A 19,044-nucleotide genomic window follows, 5' to 3' on the forward strand; every position below is an offset into this window, starting at 1 on the left:
CTTGGGGTCCAATAGGTCGGGAAAGAGTCATACGAATCAATTCTGAGACGAAAAATTTTTTGGTCAAAAAAAAAGGAAGGTTAACCCCTTTGTATTTTTGGCGAAAATTTTCGCGGTTTTCAAAAGTGCTGGAATAAATTAATTGTGGCCCTAATCCGACGTAATTTTGCGAGAGAAATCGATTGGGCGCAGTTCCAATACGCTGCGATCAACGCATCGAAAGTTACAGCCAAAAAACGAAAACCTGAATTTTCGACATTTTTCAGCAGGTGCTTTTTTCCTCGCATCTTCTCTCCCGTTGATCCCACGCTCCTTTCGCTGCGTTTTCTGAGTTCCTTGGGGTCCAATTGGTCGGGAAAGAGTCATACGAATCAATTCTGAGACGAAAAATTTTTTGGTCAAAAAAAAAGGAAGGTTAACCCCTTTGTATTTTTGGCGAAAATTTTCGCGATTTTCAAAAGTGCTGGAATATATTAATTGTGGCACTAATCCGACGTAATTTTGCGAGAGAAATCGATTGGGCGCAGTTCCAATACGCTGCGATCAACGCATCGAAAGTTACAGCCAAAAAACGAAAACCTGAATTTTCGACATTTTTCAGCAGGTGCTTTTTTCCTCGCATCTTCTCTCCCGTTGATCCCACGCTCCTTTCGCTGCGTTTTCTGAGTTCCTTGGGGTCCAATTGGTCGGGAAAGAGTCATACGAATCAATTCTGAGACGAAAAATTTTTTGGTCAAAAAAAAAGGAAGGTTAACCCCTTTGTATTTTTGGCGAAAATTTTCGCGATTTTCAAAAGTGCTGGAATAAATTAATTGTGGCACTAATCCGACGTGATTTTGCGAGAGAAATCGATTGGGCGCAGTTTCAATACGCTGCGATCAACGCATCGAAAGTTACAGCCAAAAAACGAAAACCTGAATTTTCGACATTTTTCAGCAGGTGCTTTTTTCCTCGCATCTTCTCTCCCGTTGATCCCACGCTCCTTTCGCTGCGTTTTCTGAGTTCCTTGGGGTCCAATTGGTCGGGAAAGAGTCATACGAATCAATTCTGAGACGAAAAATTTTTTGGTCAAAAAAAAAGGAAGGTTAACCCCTTTGTATTTTTATCGAAAATTTTCGCGATTTTCAAAGGTGCTGGAATAAATTAATTGTGGCACTAATCCGACGTAATTTTGCGAGAGAAATCGATTGGGCGCAATTCCAATACGCTGCGATCAACGCATCGAAAGTTACAGCCAAAAAACGAAAACCTGAATTTTCGACATTTTTCAGCAGGTGCTTTTTTCCTCGCATCTTCTCTCCCGTTGATCCCACGCTCCTTTCGCTGCGTTTTCTGAGTTCCTTGGGGTCCAATTGGTCGGGAAAGAGTCATACGAATCAATTCTGAGACGAAAAATTTTTTGGTCAAAAAAAAAGGAAGGTTAACCCCTTTGTATTTTTGGCGAAAATTTTCGCGATTTTCAAAAGTGCTGGAATAAATTAATTGTGGCACTAATCCGACGTAATTTTGCGAGAGAAATCGATTGGGCGCAGTTCCAATACGCTGCGATCAACGCATCGAAAGTTACAGCCAAAAAACGAAAACCTGAATTTTCGACATTTTTCAGCAGGTGCTTTTTTCCTCGCATCTTCTCTCCCGTTGATCCCACGCTCCTTTCGCTGCGTTTTCTGGGTTCCTTGGGGTCCAATAGGTCGGGAAAGAGTCATACGAATCAATTCTGAGACGAAAAATTTTTTGGTCAAAAAAAAAGGAAGGTTAACCCCTTTGTATTTTTGGCGAAAATTTTCGCGGTTTTCAAAAGTGCTGGAATAAATTAATTGTGGCCCTAATCCGACGTAATTTTGCGAGAGAAATCGATTGGGCGCAGTTCCAATACGCTGCGATCAACGCATCGAAAGTTACAGCCAAAAAACGAAAACCTGAATTTTCGACATTTTTCAGCAGGTGCTTTTTTCCTCGCATCTTTTCTCCCGTTGATCCCACGCTCCTTTCGCTGCGTTTTCTGAGTTCCTTGGGGTCCAATTGGTCGGGAAAGAGTCATACGAATCAATTCTGAGACGAAAAATTTTTTGGTCAAAAAAAAAGGAAGGTTAACCCCTTTGTATTTTTGGCGAAAATTTTCGCGATTTTCAAAAGTGCTGGAATAAATTAATTGTGGCACTAATCCGACGTAATTTTGCGAGAGAAATCGATTGGGCGCAGTTTCAATACGCTGCGATCAACGCATCGAAAGTTACAGCCAAAAAACGAAAACCTGAATTTTCGACATTTTTCAGCAGGTGCTTTTTTCCTCGCATCTTCTCTCCCGTTGATCCCACGCTCCTTTCGCTGCGTTTTCTGAGTTCCTTGGGGTCCAATTGGTCGGGAAAGAGTCATACGAATCAATTCTGAGACGAAAAATTTTTTGGTCAAAAAAAAAGGAAGGTTAACCCCTCTGTATTTTTGGCGAAAATTTTCGCGATTTTCAAAGGTGCTGGAATAAATTAATTGTGGCACTAATCCGACGTAATTTTGCGAGAGAAATCGATCGGGCGCAGTTCCAATACGCTGCGATCAACGCATCGAAAGTTACAGCCAAAAAACGAAAACCTGAATTTTCGACATTTTTCAGCAGGTGCTTTTTTCCTCGCATCTTCTCTCCCGTTGATCCCACGCTCCTTTCGCTGCGTTTTCTGAGTTCCTTGGGGTCCAATTGGTCGGGAAAGAGTCATACGAATCAATTCTGAGACGAAAAATTTTTTGGTCAAAAAAAAAGGAAGGTTAACCCCTTTGTATTTTTGGCGAAAATTTTCGCGATTTTCAAAAGTGCTGGAATAAATTAATTGTGGCACTAATCCGACGTGATTTTGCGAGAGAAATCGATTGGGCGCAGTTTCAATACGCTGCGATCAACGCATCGAAAGTTACAGCCAAAAAACGAAAACCTGAATTTTCGACATTTTTCAGCAGGTGCTTTTTTCCTCGCATCTTCTCTCCCGTTGATCCCACGCTCCTTTCGCTGCGTTTTCTGAGTTCCTTGGGGTCCAATTGGTCGGGAAAGAGTCATACGAATCAATTCTGAGACGAAAAATTTTTTGGTCAAAAAAAAAGGAAGGTTAACCCCTTTGTATTTTTATCGAAAATTTTCGCGATTTTCAAAGGTGCTGGAATAAATTAATTGTGGCACTAATCCGACGTAATTTTGCGAGAGAAATCGATTGGGCGCAATTCCAATACGCTGCGATCAACGCATCGAAAGTTACAGCCAAAAAACGAAAACCTGAATTTTCGACATTTTTCAGCAGGTGCTTTTTTCCTCGCATCTTCTCTCCCGTTGATCCCACGCTCCTTTCGCTGCGTTTTCTGAGTTCCTTGGGGTCCAATTGGTCGGGAAAGAGTCATACGAATCAATTCTGAGACGAAAAATTTTTTGGTCAAAAAAAAAGGAAGGTTAACCCCTTTGTATTTTTGGCGAAAATTTTCGCGATTTTCAAAAGTGCTGGAATAAATTAATTGTGGCACTAATCCGACGTAATTTTGCGAGAGAAATCGATTGGGCGCAGTTCCAATACGCTGCGATCAACGCATCGAAAGTTACAGCCAAAAAACGAAAACCTGAATTTTCGACATTTTTCAGCAGGTGCTTTTTTCCTCGCATCTTCTCTCCCGTTGATCCCACGCTCCTTTCGCTGCGTTTTCTGGGTTCCTTGGGGTCCAATAGGTCGGGAAAGAGTCATACGAATCAATTCTGAGACGAAAAATTTTTTGGTCAAAAAAAAAGGAAGGTTAACCCCTTTGTATTTTTGGCGAAAATTTTCGCGATTTTCAAAAGTGCTGGAATAAATTAATTGTGGCCCTAATCCGACGTAATTTTGCGAGAGAAATCGATTGGGCGCAGTTCCAATACGCTGCGATCAACGCATCGAAAGTTACAGCCAAAAAACGAAAACCTGAATTTTCGACATTTTTCAGCAGGTGCTTTTTTCCTCGCATCTTTTCTCCCGTTGATCCCACGCTCCTTTCGCTGCGTTTTCTGAGTTCCTTGGGGTCCAATTGGTCGAGAAAGAGTCATACGAATCAATTCTGAGACGAAAAATTTTTTGGTCAAAAAAAAAGGAAGGTTAACCCCTTTGTATTTTTGGCGAAAATTTTCGCGATTTTCAAAAGTGCTGGAATAAATTAATTGTGGCACTAATCCGACGTAATTTTGCGAGAGAAATCGATTGGGCGCAGTTTCAATACGCTGCGATCAACGCATCGAAAGTTACAGCCAAAAAACGAAAACCTGAATTTTCGACATTTTTCAGCAGGTGCTTTTTTCCTCGCATCTTCTCTCCCGTTGATCCCACGCTCCTTTCGCTGCGTTTTCTGAGTTCCTTGGGGACCAATTGGTCGGGAAAGAGTCATACGAATCAATTCTGAGACGAAAAATTTTTTGGTCAAAAAAAAAGGAAGGTTAACCCCTCTGTATTTTTGGCGAAAATTTTCGCGATTTTCAAAGGTGCTGGAATAAATTAATTGTGGCACTAATCCGACGTAATTTTGCGAGAGAAATCGATCGGGCGCAGTTCCAATACGCTGCGATCAACGCATCGAAAGTTACAGCCAAAAAACGAAAACCTGAATTTTCGACATTTTTCAGCAGGTGCTTTTTTCCTCGCATCTTCTCTCCCGTTGATCCCACGCTCCTTTCGCTGCGTTTTCTGAGTTCCTTGGGGTCCAATTGGTCGGGAAAGAGTCATACGAATCAATTCTGAGACGAAAAATTTTTTGGTCAAAAAAAAAGGAAGGTTAACCCCTTTGTATTTTTGGCGAAAATTTTCGCGATTTTCAAAAGTGCTGGAATAAATTAATTGTGGCACTAATCCGACGTAATTTTGCGAGAGAAATCGATTGGGCGCAGTTTCAATACGCTGCGATCAACGCATCGAAAGTTACAGCCAAAAAACGAAAACCAGAATTTTCGACATTTTTCAGCAGGTGCTTTTTTCCTCGCATCTTCTCTCCCGTTGATCCCACGCTCCTTTCGCTGCGTTTTCTGAGTTCCTTGGGGTCCAATTGGTCGGGAAAGAGTCATACGAATCAATTCTGAGACGAAAAATTTTTTGGTCAAAAAAAAAGGAAGGTTAACCCCTCTGTATTTTTGGCGAAAATTTTCGCGATTTTCAAAGGTGCTGGAATAAATTAATTGTGGCACTAATCCGACGTAATTTTGCGAGAGAAATCGATCGGGCGCAGTTCCAATACGCTGCGATCAACGCATCGAAAGTTACAGCCAAAAAACGAAAACCTGAATTTTCGACATTTTTCAGCAGGTGCTTTTTTCCTCGCATCTTCTCTCCCGTTGATCCCACGCTCCTTTCGCTGCGTTTTCTGAGTTCCTTGGGGTCCAATTGGTCGGGAAAGAGTCATACGAATCAATTCTGAGACGAAAAATTTTTTGGTCAAAAAAAAAGGAAGGTTAACCCCTTTGTATTTTTGGCGAAAATTTTCGCGATTTTCAAAAGTGCTGGAATAAATTAATTGTGGCACTAATCCGACGTAATTTTGCGAGAGAAATCGATTGGGCGCAGTTCCAATACGCTGCGATCAACGCATCGAAAGTTACAGCCGAAAAACGAAAACCTGAATTTTCGACATTTTTCAGCAGGTGCTTTTTTCCTCGCATCTTCTCTCCCGTTGATCCCACGCTCCTTTCGCTGCGTTTTCTGAGTTCCTTGGGGTCCAATTGGTCGGGAAAGAGTCATACGAATCAATTCTGAGACGAAAAATTTTTTGGTCAGAAAAAAAGGAAGGTTAACCGCTTTGTATTTTTGGCGAAAATTTTCGCGATTTTCAAAAGTGCTGGAATAAATTAATTGTGGCACTAATCCGACGTAATTTTGCGAGAGAAATCGATTGGGCGCAGTTCCAATACGCTGCGATCAACGCATCGAAAGTTACAGCCAAAAAACGAAAACCCGAATTTTCGACATTTTTCAGCAGGTGCTTTTTTCCTCGCATCTTCTCTCTCGTTGATCCCACGCTCCTTTCGCTGCGTTTTCTGAGTTCCTTGGGGTCCAATTGGTCGGGAAAGAGTCATACGAATCAATTCTGAGACGAAAAATTTTTTGGTCAAAAAAAAAGGAAGGTTAACCCCTTTGTATTTTTATCGAAAATTTTCGCGATTTTCAAAGGTGCTGGAATAAATTAATTGTGGCACTAATCCGACGTCATTTTGCGAGAGAAATCGATTGGGCGCAGTTCCAATACGCTGCGATCAACGCATCGAAAGTTACAGCCAAAAAACGAAAACCTGAATTTTCGACATTTTTCAGCAGGTGCTTTTTTCCTCGCATCTTCTCTCCCGTTGATCCCACGCTCCTTTCGCTGCGTTTTCTGAGTTCCTTGGGGTCCAATTGGTCGGGAAAGAGTCATACGAATCAATTCTGAGACGAAAAATTTTTTGGTCAAAAAAAAAGGAAGGTTAACCCCTTTGTATTTTTGGCGAAAATTCTCGCGATTTTCAAAAGTGCTGGAATAAATTGATTGTGGCACTAATCCGACGTAATTTTGCGAGAGAAATCGATTGGGCGCAGTTCCAATACGCTGCGATCAACGCATCGAAAGTTACAGCCAAAAAACGAAAACCTGAATTTTCGACATTTTTCAGCAGGTGCTTTTTTCCTTGCATCTTCTCTCCCGTTGATCCCACGCTCCTTTCGCTGCGTTTTCTGAGTTCCTTGGGGTCCAATTGGTCGGGAAAGAGTCATACGAATCAATTCTGAGACGAAAAATTTTTTGGTCAAAAAAAAAGGAAGGTTAACCCCTTTGTATTTTTGGCGAAAATTTTCGCGATTTTCAAAAGTGCTGGAATAAATTGATTGTGGCACTAATCCGACGTAATTTTGCGAGAGAAATCGATTGGGCGCAGTTCCAATACGCTGCGATCAACGCATCGAAAGTTACAGCCAAAAAACGAAAACCTGAATTTTCGACATTTTTCAGCAGGTGCTTTTTTCCTTGCATCTTCTCTCCCGTTGATCCCACGCTCCTTTCGCTGCGTTTTCTGAGTTCCTTGGGGTCCAATTGGTCGGGAAAGAGTCATACGAATCAATTCTGAGACGAAAAATTTTTTGGTCAAAAAAAAAGGAAGGTTAACCCCTTTGTATTTTTGGCGAAAATTTTCGCGATTTTCAAAAGTGCTGGAATAAATTAATTGTGGCACTAATCCGACGTAATTTTGCGAGAGAAATCGATTGGGCGCAGTTCCAATACGCTGCGATCAACGCATCGAAAGTTACAGCCAAAAAACGAAAACCTGAATTTTCGACATTTTTCAGCAGGTGCTTTTTTCCTCGCATCTTCTCGCCCGTTGATCCCACGCTCCTTTCGCTGCGTTTTCTGAGTTCCTTGGGGTCCAATTGGTCGGGAAAGAGTCATACGAATCAATTCTGAGACGAAAAATTTTTTGGTCAAAAAAAAAGGAAGGTTAACCCCTTTGTATTTTTGGCGAAAATTTTCGCGATTTTCAAAAGTGCTGGAATAAATTAATTGTGGCACTAATCCGACGTAATTTTGCGAGAGAAATCGATTGGGCGCAGTTCCAATACGCTGCGATCAACGCATCGAAAGTTACAGCCGAAAAACGAAAACCTGAATTTTCGACATTTTTCAGCAGGTGCTTTTTTCCTCGCATCTTCTCTGCCGTTGATCCCACGCTCCTTTCGCTGCGTTTTCTGAGTTCCTTGGGGTCCAATTGGTCGGGAAAGAGTCATACGAATCAATTCTGAGACGAAAAATTTTTTGGTCAAAAAAAAAGGAAGGTTAACCCCTTTGTATTTTTGGCGAAAATTTTCGCGATTTTCAAAAGTGCTGGAATAAATTAATTGTGGCACTAATCCGACGTAATTTTGCGAGAGAAATCGATTGGGCGCAGTTTCAATACGCTGCGATCAACGCATCGAAAGTTACAGCCAAAAAACGAAAACCAGAATTTTCGACATTTTTCAGCAGGTGCTTTTTTCCTCGCATCTTCTCTCCCGTTGATCCCACGCTCCTTTCGCTGCGTTTTCTGAGTTCCTTGGGGTCCAATTGGTCGGGAAAGAGTCATACGAATCAATTCTGAGACGAAAAATTTTTTGGTCAAAAAAAAAGGAAGGTTAACCCCTCTGTATTTTTGGCGAAAATTTTCGCGATTTTCAAAGGTGCTGGAATAAATTAATTGTGGCACTAATCCGACGTAATTTTGCGAGAGAAATCGATCGGGCGCAGTTCCAATACGCTGCGATCAACGCATCGAAAGTTACAGCCAAAAAACGAAAACCTGAATTTTCGACATTTTTCAGCAGGTGCTTTTTTCCTCGCATCTTCTCTCCCGTTGATCCCACGCTCCTTTCGCTGCGTTTTCTGAGTTCCTTGGGGTCCAATTGGTCGGGAAAGAGTCATACGAATCAATTCTGAGACGAAAAATTTTTTGGTCAAAAAAAAAGGAAGGTTAACCCCTTTGTATTTTTGGCGAAAATTTTCGCGATTTTCAAAGGTGCTGGAATAAATTAATTGTGGCACTAATCCGACGTAATTTTGCGAGAGAAATCGATTGGGCGCAGTTCCAATACGCTGCGATCAACGCATCGAAAGTTACAGCCAAAAAACGAAAACCTGAATTTTCGACATTTTTCAGCAGGTGCTTTTTTCCTCGCATCTTCTCTCCCGTTGATTTCACGCTTCTTTCGCTGCGTTTTCCGGGTTCCTTGGGGTCCAATAGGTCGGGAAAGAGTCATACGAATCAATTCTGAGACGAAAAATTTTTTGGTCAAAAAAAAAGGAAGGTTAACCCCTTTGTATTTTTGGCGAAAATTTTCGCGATTTTCAAAAGTGCTGGAATAAATTAATTGTGGCACTAATCCGACGTAATTTTGCGAGAGAAATCGATTGGGCGCAGTTCCAATACGCTGCGATCAACGCATCGAAAGTTACAGCCGAAAAACGAAAACCTGAATTTTCGACATTTTTCAGCAGGTGCTTTTTTCCTCGCATCTTCTCTCCCGTTGATCCCACGCTCCTTTCGCTGCGTTTTCTGAGTTCCTTGGGGTCCAATTGGTCGGGAAAGAGTCATACGAATCAATTCTGAGACGAAAAATTTTTTGGTCAGAAAAAAAGGAAGGTTAACCGCTTTGTATTTTTGGCGAAAATTTTCGCGATTTTCAAAAGTGCTGGAATAAATTAATTGTGGCACTAATCCGACGTAATTTTGCGAGAGAAATCGATTGGGCGCAGTTCCAATACGCTGCGATCAACGCATCGAAAGTTACAGCCAAAAAACGAAAACCCGAATTTTCGACATTTTTCAGCAGGTGCTTTTTTCCTCGCATCTTCTCTCTCGTTGATCCCACGCTCCTTTCGCTGCGTTTTCTGAGTTCCTTGGGGTCCAATTGGTCGGGAAAGAGTCATACGAATCAATTCTGAGACGAAAAATTTTTTGGTCAAAAAAAAAGGAAGGTTAACCCCTTTGTATTTTTATCGAAAATTTTCGCGATTTTCAAAGGTGCTGGAATAAATTAATTGTGGCACTAATCCGACGTCATTTTGCGAGAGAAATCGATTGGGCGCAGTTCCAATACGCTGCGATCAACGCATCGAAAGTTACAGCCAAAAAACGAAAACCTGAATTTTCGACATTTTTCAGCAGGTGCTTTTTTCCTCGCATCTTCTCTCCCGTTGATCCCACGCTCCTTTCGCTGCGTTTTCTGAGTTCCTTGGGGTCCAATTGGTCGGGAAAGAGTCATACGAATCAATTCTGAGACGAAAAATTTTTTGGTCAAAAAAAAAGGAAGGTTAACCCCTTTGTATTTTTGGCGAAAATTTTCGCGATTTTCAAAAGTGCTGGAATAAATTGATTGTGGCACTAATCCGACGTAATTTTGCGAGAGAAATCGATTGGGCGCAGTTCCAATACGCTGCGATCAACGCATCGAAAGTTACAGCCAAAAAACGAAAACCTGAATTTTCGACATTTTTCAGCAGGTGCTTTTTTCCTTGCATCTTCTCTCCCGTTGATCCCACGCTCCTTTCGCTGCGTTTTCTGAGTTCCTTGGGGTCCAATTGGTCGGGAAAGAGTCATACGAATCAATTCTGAGACGAAAAATTTTTTGGTCAAAAAAAAAGGAAGGTTAACCCCTTTGTATTTTTGGCGAAAATTTTCGCGATTTTCAAAAGTGCTGGAATAAATTAATTGTGGCACTAATCCGACGTAATTTTGCGAGAGAAATCGATTGGGCGCAGTTCCAATACGCTGCGATCAACGCATCGAAAGTTACAGCCAAAAAACGAAAACCTGAATTTTCGACATTTTTCAGCAGGTGCTTTTTTCCTCGCATCTTTTCTCCCGTTGATCCCACGCTCCTTTCGCTGCGTTTTCTGAGTTCCTTGGGGTCCAATTGGTCGGGAAAGAGTCATACGAATCAATTCTGAGACGAAAAATTTTTTGGTCAAAAAAAAAGGAAGGTTAACCCCTTTGTATTTTTGGCGAAAATTTTCGCGATTTTCAAAAGTGCTGGAATAAATTAATTGTGGCACTAATCCGACGTAATTTTGCGAGAGAAATCGATTGGGCGCAGTTCCAATACGCTGCGATCAACGCATCGAAAGTTACAGCCAAAAAACGAAAACCTGAATTTTCGACATTTTTCAGCAGGTGCTTTTTTCCTCGCATCTTCTCGCCCGTTGATCCCACGCTCCTTTCGCTGCGTTTTCTGAGTTCCTTGGGGTCCAATTGGTCGGGAAAGAGTCATACGAATCAATTCTGAGACGAAAAATTTTTTGGTCAAAAAAAAAGGAAGGTTAACCCCTTTGTATTTTTATCGAAAATTTTCGCGATTTTCAAAGGTGCTGGAATAAATTAATTGTGGCACTAATCCGACGTAATTTTGCGAGAGAAATCGATTGGGCGCAGTTCCAATACGCTGCGATCAACGCATCGAAAGTTACAGCCAAAAAACGAAAACCTGAATTTTCGACATTTTTCAGCAGGTGCTTTTTTCCTTGCATCTTCTCTCCCGTTGATCCCACGCTCCTTTCGCTGCGTTTTCTGAGTTCCTTGGGGTCCAATTGGTCGGGAAAGAGTCATACGAATCAATTCTGAGACGAAAAATTTTTTGGTCAAAAAAAAAGGAAGGTTAACCCCTTTGTATTTTTGGCGAAAATTTTCGCGATTTTCAAAAGTGCTGGAATAAATTAATTGTGGCACTAATCCGACGTAATTTTGCGAGAGAAATCGATTGGGCGCAGTTCCAATACGCTGCGATCAACGCATCGAAAGTTACAGTTAAAAAACGAAAACCTGAATTTTCGACATTTTTCAGCAGGTGCTTTTTTCCTCGCATCTTCTCTGCCGTTGATCCCACGCTCCTTTCGCTGCGTTTTCTGAGTTCCTTGGGGTCCAATTGGTCGGGAAAGAGTCATACGAATCAATTCTGAGACGAAAAATTTTTTGGTTAAAAAAAAAGGAAGGTTAACCCCTTTGTATTTTTGGCGAAAATTTTCGCGATTTTCAAAAGTGCTGGAATAAATTAATTGTGGCACTAATCCGACGTAATTTTGCGAGAGAAATCGATTGGGCGCAGTTCCAATACGCTGCGATCAACGCATCGAAAGTTACAGCCAAAAAACGAAAACCTGAATTTTCGACATTTTTCAGCAGGTGCTTTTTTCCTCGCATCTTCTCTCCCGTTGATCCCACGCTCCTTTCGCTGCGTTTTCTGAGTTCCTTGGGGTCCAATTGGTCGGGAAAGAGTCATACGAATCAATTCTGAGACGAAAAATTTTTTGGTCAAAAAAAAAGGAAGGTTAACCCCTTTGTATTTTTGGCGAAAATTTTCGCGATTTTCAAAAGTGCTGGAATAAATTAATTGTGGCACTAATCCGACGTAATTTTGCGAGAGAAATCGATTGGGCGCAGTTCCAATACGCTGCGATCAACGCATCGAAAGTTACAGCCAAAAAACGAAAACCTGAATTTTCGACATTTTTCAGCAGGTGCTTTTTTCCTCGCATCTTCTCTCCCGTTGATCCCACGCTCCTTTCGCTGCGTTTTCTGAGTTCCTTGGGGTCCAATTGGTCGGGAAAGAGTCATACGAATCAATTCTGAGACGAAAAATTTTTTGGTCAAAAAAAAAGGAAGGTTAACCCCTTTGTATTTTTGGCGAAAATTTTCGCGATTTTCAAAAGTGCTGGAATAAATTAATTGTGGCACTAATCCGACGTAATTTTGCGAGAGAAATCGATTGGGCGCAGTTCCAATACGCTGCGATCAACGCATCGAAAGTTACAGCCGAAAAACCAAAAATTTCCTATGTCAATCCTTTCCTGTTGATCCCACGCTCTTCCCGCTGCGGTTTTGGAGTTTCTTGGGGTTTATTTAGTCTAGAAATGGTGTAACAAATCGATCTTGAGACAGAAAGTTCTTTGCCCAAACTAAAGTGAAGCTAACTAACTTCTCAGTATTCTCGGTAACAATATCGACGAGGTGTTAAAGTGCTATATCCGATTAGTCATACTCTATATATAAGGTAGTGCGCCAGCGGAATCTGTTGCACACAGGCTTTTCTACCTGCGAACATTGGATTGATTGTTACGACCGAAAAACGCCAGTAAGCTCTACTTTTCAACAGAGGTGGGGAAGAGAAATAACAAACACACGCCCACAAACGATCTGATTTAGCCTACTTTTATTGATTCAATATCCCCTAATTCTATTACAATTTTTCTAGAGTCATTGTATTTCACTTCAGTATGTCACAAAATGGCATTGCGGTGAAAGATGCACAGAAATCCAAAATAATGATTAATCATTTCTGGAAATCAGACTATTTTGTGAGGAAAAAGAAGTGAAATGTACATCAGCCTGAGTAAACTAACAAAAATGTTACATGTGGCAGTGCTATGTTGCTCCGCAGGTGACGATATGTATGATATTCGATCGTATCGTCACAATTCCATGTAACCTGGAATGAAATAAATATGTAAATGACTTTTTCCATAATACTTCTCTATCTATTCAGCTGTTAGTCTCACCACCCGCTCAATACTTGTTTTGCAATCCTTGCGGCCCAACTAGTCCAGAAAGGATTGTTCAAATCGATTCTGCGAAGAAAAGTTTCTGCTGGAAAATAGGGACGAAAAAAAATTCCTTCGTACTCTTGCGATCCATTTTTGGCGAATAGTGAAGTATACTGAAATCCGTTTATTCGTACATCTAATTCACCTGATGTCACGCGAGGAATTCATTGCGCACAGTCTAGATTCGCTGCGAATCGCGATCCAGGCGTCAAGGTCTGAAACATGAAATTTTTCCGTATTTTACTATCATTTTCTCAGCTGTTGGCCCTACGATGAAAGCTACAGAGTTACATTCGAAAGAGTAGAAAAATTTATCTTCACACCTTAGTCATGCATTTTTCCACGTTTAATATGTCTTCATCTTTTTTACGTGGTTTTAACGGTACCGAATAGGTTTTGTGAAATAATTTCTTTATCAAAAGTAGTGCGATTAAAAAATGTTGCTCTAAATATTTGTAGCGTTTTCAAATGTCTCTTTACCTCTGGCAATGCTGATACTTCCATGATAATTATATTTGTTAATATCTAATCTTTCAAGTGTAAGAATTCATTAAACCTAATTTATTCCAAACTGTCCGAACAGCTCTGTGTCAACCACTTTTTGGAGAGTTTGCCGCGTAATAAAGTCACATTGATTTGAGAAATATATCAAATCGGACTATAAATGTCTCAAAAATAAATAATGTATGGAAGTAAAATGAAATTATAGAAATACAGAGAATGAAGGAGAATATAAAAGACAAATCTATCATTCTTCTATACAACATTTGAAATTGTTGTAACGATCAATTGTGGTACAACATTGGGCATTCAGTTAATACCTACTAATTTTTTCGCAGTATGTGTGTGCTCTCACGTTGTTTTGGTGGATTGCAGTATGCCTTGAGTTAGGTTCGACTGTTGGGCTAAATAAATGAATAAATAAGCACACTCATTAATAATGTTGACCAATTTATTGTGACATCGTGTTTGAAGACCATAATCGTAGTCATAATTGTATATTACGTTAATGTTGCAGTAATTTTTCATAATCGCGAGAACCACGACTCCCTCATTTCGTAGTCTGTAATTTCTCAAGCTTTCGAAGAGTTCATCTCTCAAATTCAAATAACATAACATTCATTTGTTCACCGTTATTCCCACTTTCATTATGTCACTTAAAACATTCCAGCCCAAGACATAATTTTTGAAAGGTGCGTTCGCAAATCTCGAGTCGTTCATTTATCAATGTCCCGATGTGTATGCTTCGCTTGCGAAGTGGAATCGATTTGCGATATCGAGATCATCGCGTAATTCCTTAAGAGGTTCGGGTATCTAGATTACGGTTTCGCGACTGCAGCCTGAATGCTGATGCGGCGAGGGAGCGTAGCGTTGTTCGAAACTGTGCAGCTACGGGCGAAAATCACGGGGTCATCGTACCGTGAAATACATTCCTCGTTCAATTAAGATTGCAGCACGAAGCATTTGCTCGGTAGCGTGACCGATGCGCCAACTGCATTACGGCCACCTGCATTATACGGCTATGGGGCGTAAAGGTATACCCAACATATGATTTGCCGCCTGCATCGCTCTTCTAATCTCTAGATTTCAAATTTTAGATATTTAGAAAGGCGAGCGGACAAGCGTCGTCGAACCGCTAACAGTTCGCTTTCAATGTGAAGACGAAGAGGTATCCATAGTGTATATTGTTTATCCTTCTATTGACGAGCGGTCAGCTGTTCGGACAAAAATTCAATTACGTGATCGGTGTCAATGGATAGAGATCTGCTTTCTCTCCGAAGTTCACAATGATTGGAGAATTTCTTTCATAGCATAAGCCGTCAAATTACGGTGAATTGATTTTTCGTACTGCATCAGGGCCGCATCTTCATTCGACACTCTTCAAAACTTAGCAAATTATCGATTCCAACATTCGTTTGGTACAGTTTGTGAGTAACGTAGTTGTGTGTTGGGATGTCAATCAGAAGGTACTTACCGCGTCGCAGTCGCCACAGAGACTTGACCACCAACCTCGTGTCTCACATCAGAGAACTTCACCTGCAGCTTCGTAGAGTTTAGTAAATAATCATCCGTCTTCGGCCACGTGGGGATGCTCAAATCGGTGTTATCATCCTGGATAAATCGCAGAGATAATTTCTAACAGTTCGAGGAAAAGTTGAAAGTAGATCGCGTGCAGCGTGCAGATCGTCTGTAAACACTTTCATTGACAGATGTCAGCTGCCGCAGACTGTCCCGATTCCAAACGACTCCGATCCTCTCCGCCCTGTAAAAAATTGTCTTGGATATCAGATTGTAATTACTGTTTTCTCTGACCATGGCTGATTGTTTCCCTTTCTTTTCTATCTCGTTGAACAGATGTACTCCTCCAGCTGCTAGTCTTCAGAGATAGCGAACGCCGATGGACCCAGCAACCGGGGCCATGCTGGCCCTACAGATCCTCGCCTTGTGCTCCATAGTCGCGGCCCTTCTCGCCTACCTGGTTAGGCAGTCGCGGAACGCGTCGAATGAGTTCGACGTCAGGAGCAAGAGGTACGTTCTGGTGACGAGCTGCGATAACAGCGTTGGACTCCAGATTGCCATCGCTCTGGCCGAGGCGGGATACAAGGTAGGAATATCGGGTCAATATGTCATTCGATTATGGTAATGGATTACGTAACGATGGTTGAGTAACCGCCCGTCCTGCAGGTGTTCGCCGGGCTGCTGGAGCCCGAGGGGACGTCCCCGTCGGCCAAGATCATCCGGGCGCTCGACGATCAGCGGAAAAAGGAACCCGCCTTGACGGAAATAGCCGAGGACGGTGCGACGGCCCTTGCCCAGGGACAGATCGTCCCCTTGGAGCTTGACACGACCAGGGAAGACAGCCTCCACGCCTGTCTGGACGCGGTGAGAGCCAGACTTCCGGCCGGAGAAGACGGTGAGGGACTTGATTTCGTTCGGGAATTTCCTTGCCTTCACTTGTCCTTTTCATTTCTGCGCAGCGCACGCAATTTTCTCTTTTACTCTCATTCATACGTTACACGCATACGTGCATAACTTTCATCCTTGATGCATCATGAGTTGCGCAAACTTTGTGTTTAATCCATTTTTCTTTTCACCTTTCTCCGCCTTTCTCTCTCACTCTCTCTTTATCTCTCGAGCACTCCGTCGCTCTTTTCAATCGTTTCAACGATCATGTATATCTTTCCAAAACGTCCGTATAACGAGATTTGTTACTTTGACACAAGTTTGTCTCTTGAGCCAACGCGAAGGTATGTAACTTTTCTTTTTTTTTCTTCTTCAATTCTCTCTTCATGTTGTTTGTTCGGCGAACTTTCTCCGCTCTGTCTGCATGGACAAGTTTGCTGTAGAAAATCAGTTTCAGGACATTTTTCGTGCAGCAGTCTTGTTAACGGCAAGCTATACTACGTGTAGCCAATTCTCCTGCAAGTTCGGATGAAATTCGGCCGAAGAAACTTCCGTGCCGAATTGCCGCTTCGCTAACTTTTTGGTCGCTGATCGCTACTTCACTTTTATTGTACGATACCACCATAACTTTTTTCTCACGGCGCTTCGCATCTTACCCTAATAGGTACAGAGTTATCCATGGTATCAAGCTTACTAAAAACTCTACAGTTTCAAACACATGTCTATCAGTTGATAGTTGCGAGGTATAAATTATGTTGATGAGTTTAGGTATATCATGGACCAGACTAATCAAATTTCTACAGTATGAACGGACAAAGAAATAGTAGTGGCAATAAGTTTAGACTCTAATTGTCTAATCTTGGACTAATATTAATGTCACTGAAACAGTAAAGAATAAACGTTTTTCAGGACTGTGGGCGGTTGTGCATACCGGAGGACTCGCTTTAGCGGGTGTGATAGAGCGGCAGGAGAGCTCTGCCTGGGAATGCATGCTTCGACACAATCTGGTGGCCCCGTTGAGGACAGCTAGAGCCTTTATTCCGTTGCTGCGTGCTAAAAGAGGTGGGGTAAACCTGAAAAAAGTCATTTCAAACGCAGCTGCACGGAGGAGAATGTCGACGTAGAGAAAGATTCGCGGCGTTCTTTCATGTCGTGGCTGAAAGTAGATAAGATTATCGTTATTACTATTTTTTCTGTCTCTTTTTGTCTTCGTAATTGCGCGGAATAACTATGAGCGCACACCGAGCAACTCTGTACGTGCCGTCAGATCTTACATGCCGATAAAACATACCTACGATATTATTATAACACTACTGCTCGTGCTGTTTCACTAACGTGAATAACTATTTTCAGAATTAACATTACGATGATTAGATCTCAGTGATAAATATACATGAGGAACAAACTTATTTCTACATCCAAGTTTCTTGCGATCAACCTTCTTCGCCGATGTCTCGTTTAACATGTATAATCGAGTATTGCACTTTCGTTTATTAACACTTTCTGTTCATTTTTCAAGCGACATTCTATCATATATTCACAGCTGAACCGCAGAATAATTATCATCCACTTGTCGTACGTAACGACTATTTCAAATTCAGCGATGAAATCGGGACTAGTTTTTCGTGTTCGTACAATAATAGCATGCAAGTGCGTACCCGCTTACGATTTGTGGATCAATTTTTCGTACGAGGCAAAATAAAGACCTCTCGGATGTGTCCTTGAAACTTTGACGAATAATGAAAACCTTGAGCGCCGGAAGTCGCACGAGCATTGGCGATACTCCCTATACGTGATAAAATATAACGCACAGCTTGGTAACCGGATGCTCGACACAGTGCGAGTAATTCGTTTTTTCGTTAATTAAAGGTCGCATCGTTCTGCTCGGTGACTCCGAGGCCACATTTTCGAGGGTGCCTGGGTTGGTCGCCTACAGCGCGTCCCGGCGTGGCGTCGAGGGTGCAGCCGAGGCGCTAAGGGCGGAACTCCTGACGTCCGGAATATCGGTTGTCCTCTTGAAGCCGCCCCCAATCAACCCTCTCGTTCTCTACGGACCACCGATCCTCAAAAGGTAGATTGAATCGCTCAAATCGCGTGTGTGGGTGTGCTCCAAGTACTTGATAAACGAACCGCAGCATAACGGACGGCGAATTTTATTCGTATCGAACTTTAACGCGGCGTCTGCACGGCGCATAATGTCGTATTTTTAACTGTCTTCTATACATATTTTCAATCTTTCAGAATCGACGTGGAATCTGGAGTTAAGGGCGCGGAAGGTACGTGGACCGCGCCCCTGCCAACGAAAGCAATCCGGCACTCGTTGACGCCAGCGTTGGGCTCCCCTTGTCCACTTCCATCTTACAACATGGCTTCGAAACCACGTAGCTTATGTCTGTTTGGAACCGACTGAATTCCAATTTCTTTTTTACTAACCACCTTCGAATTTTCGAATTTCGATCGACAACGCGCCAGTTCGCGGTTACTAATGATATGGCCATAATTAATAGTAACGCTACTGTAACCCCAGGTTTATCGAGGGGGTGTATTCAAACCTTCAAAAGGGCATTAAGGACAGAATTAAACAGAGTATATAATCGGACTTACGGTTATTTAGTACATTGCTAAGTTTCGAAGTGCGCAAAAATACAGGATTCGGATCCGCATATAACTGAAGATTTTTGTAATTTTCAGCTTAAAAGTGTTTTAAAATATGCTTAAGGAAAATTCTCACAAATATTGTAAACACAATAAGTATAAATTGGTCTCATATTTCTGAATTAAGAGAAACACGGCTCACGGTACATAACTTTGACATTTCGAAGGCTGGCGTTCACAATCAGACAGAGCCTTGCTTTGGTATCATTATGCTCCAAGAGGGGTAACAACAACGGCTCTGAATCGACTCTATAAAATCCCTTTTGCGGTGCGCATCCCCCCTCGAGACACGTGTAAAATATGTAATTATGTTATTGTATGTACGTATATGTAATATCAGTCGTTATAATACTGTCATAAACATATTATATTGTTTTTGTCAATAATACACATATAAAATTCAGATAA

General features: G+C 41.8%; 1 protein-coding gene across 1 annotated transcript in view; it reads left to right on the top strand.

Moving 5' to 3' along the window:
• LOC124221297 (uncharacterized) overlaps positions 1 to 19,044 on the top strand; it is a 26,599-nt gene extending 7,555 nt beyond the window's left edge. Inside the window, exons 2-6 of the mRNA XM_046631166.2 lie at positions 15,433 to 15,682; positions 15,763 to 15,991; positions 16,891 to 17,043; positions 17,851 to 18,052; positions 18,223 to 19,044. Coding sequence (XP_046487122.1) covers positions 15,476 to 15,682; positions 15,763 to 15,991; positions 16,891 to 17,043; positions 17,851 to 18,052; positions 18,223 to 18,391 — 960 coding nt within the window. The 5' untranslated portion in view covers positions 15,433 to 15,475 and the 3' untranslated portion in view covers positions 18,392 to 19,044. The remainder of the gene's footprint in view (positions 1 to 15,432; positions 15,683 to 15,762; positions 15,992 to 16,890; positions 17,044 to 17,850; positions 18,053 to 18,222) is intronic.

Source organism: Neodiprion pinetum, chromosome 6 (assembly GCF_021155775.2).
Source record: "Neodiprion pinetum isolate iyNeoPine1 chromosome 6, iyNeoPine1.2, whole genome shotgun sequence".
NCBI lineage: Eukaryota > Metazoa > Arthropoda > Insecta > Hymenoptera > Diprionidae > Neodiprion > Neodiprion pinetum.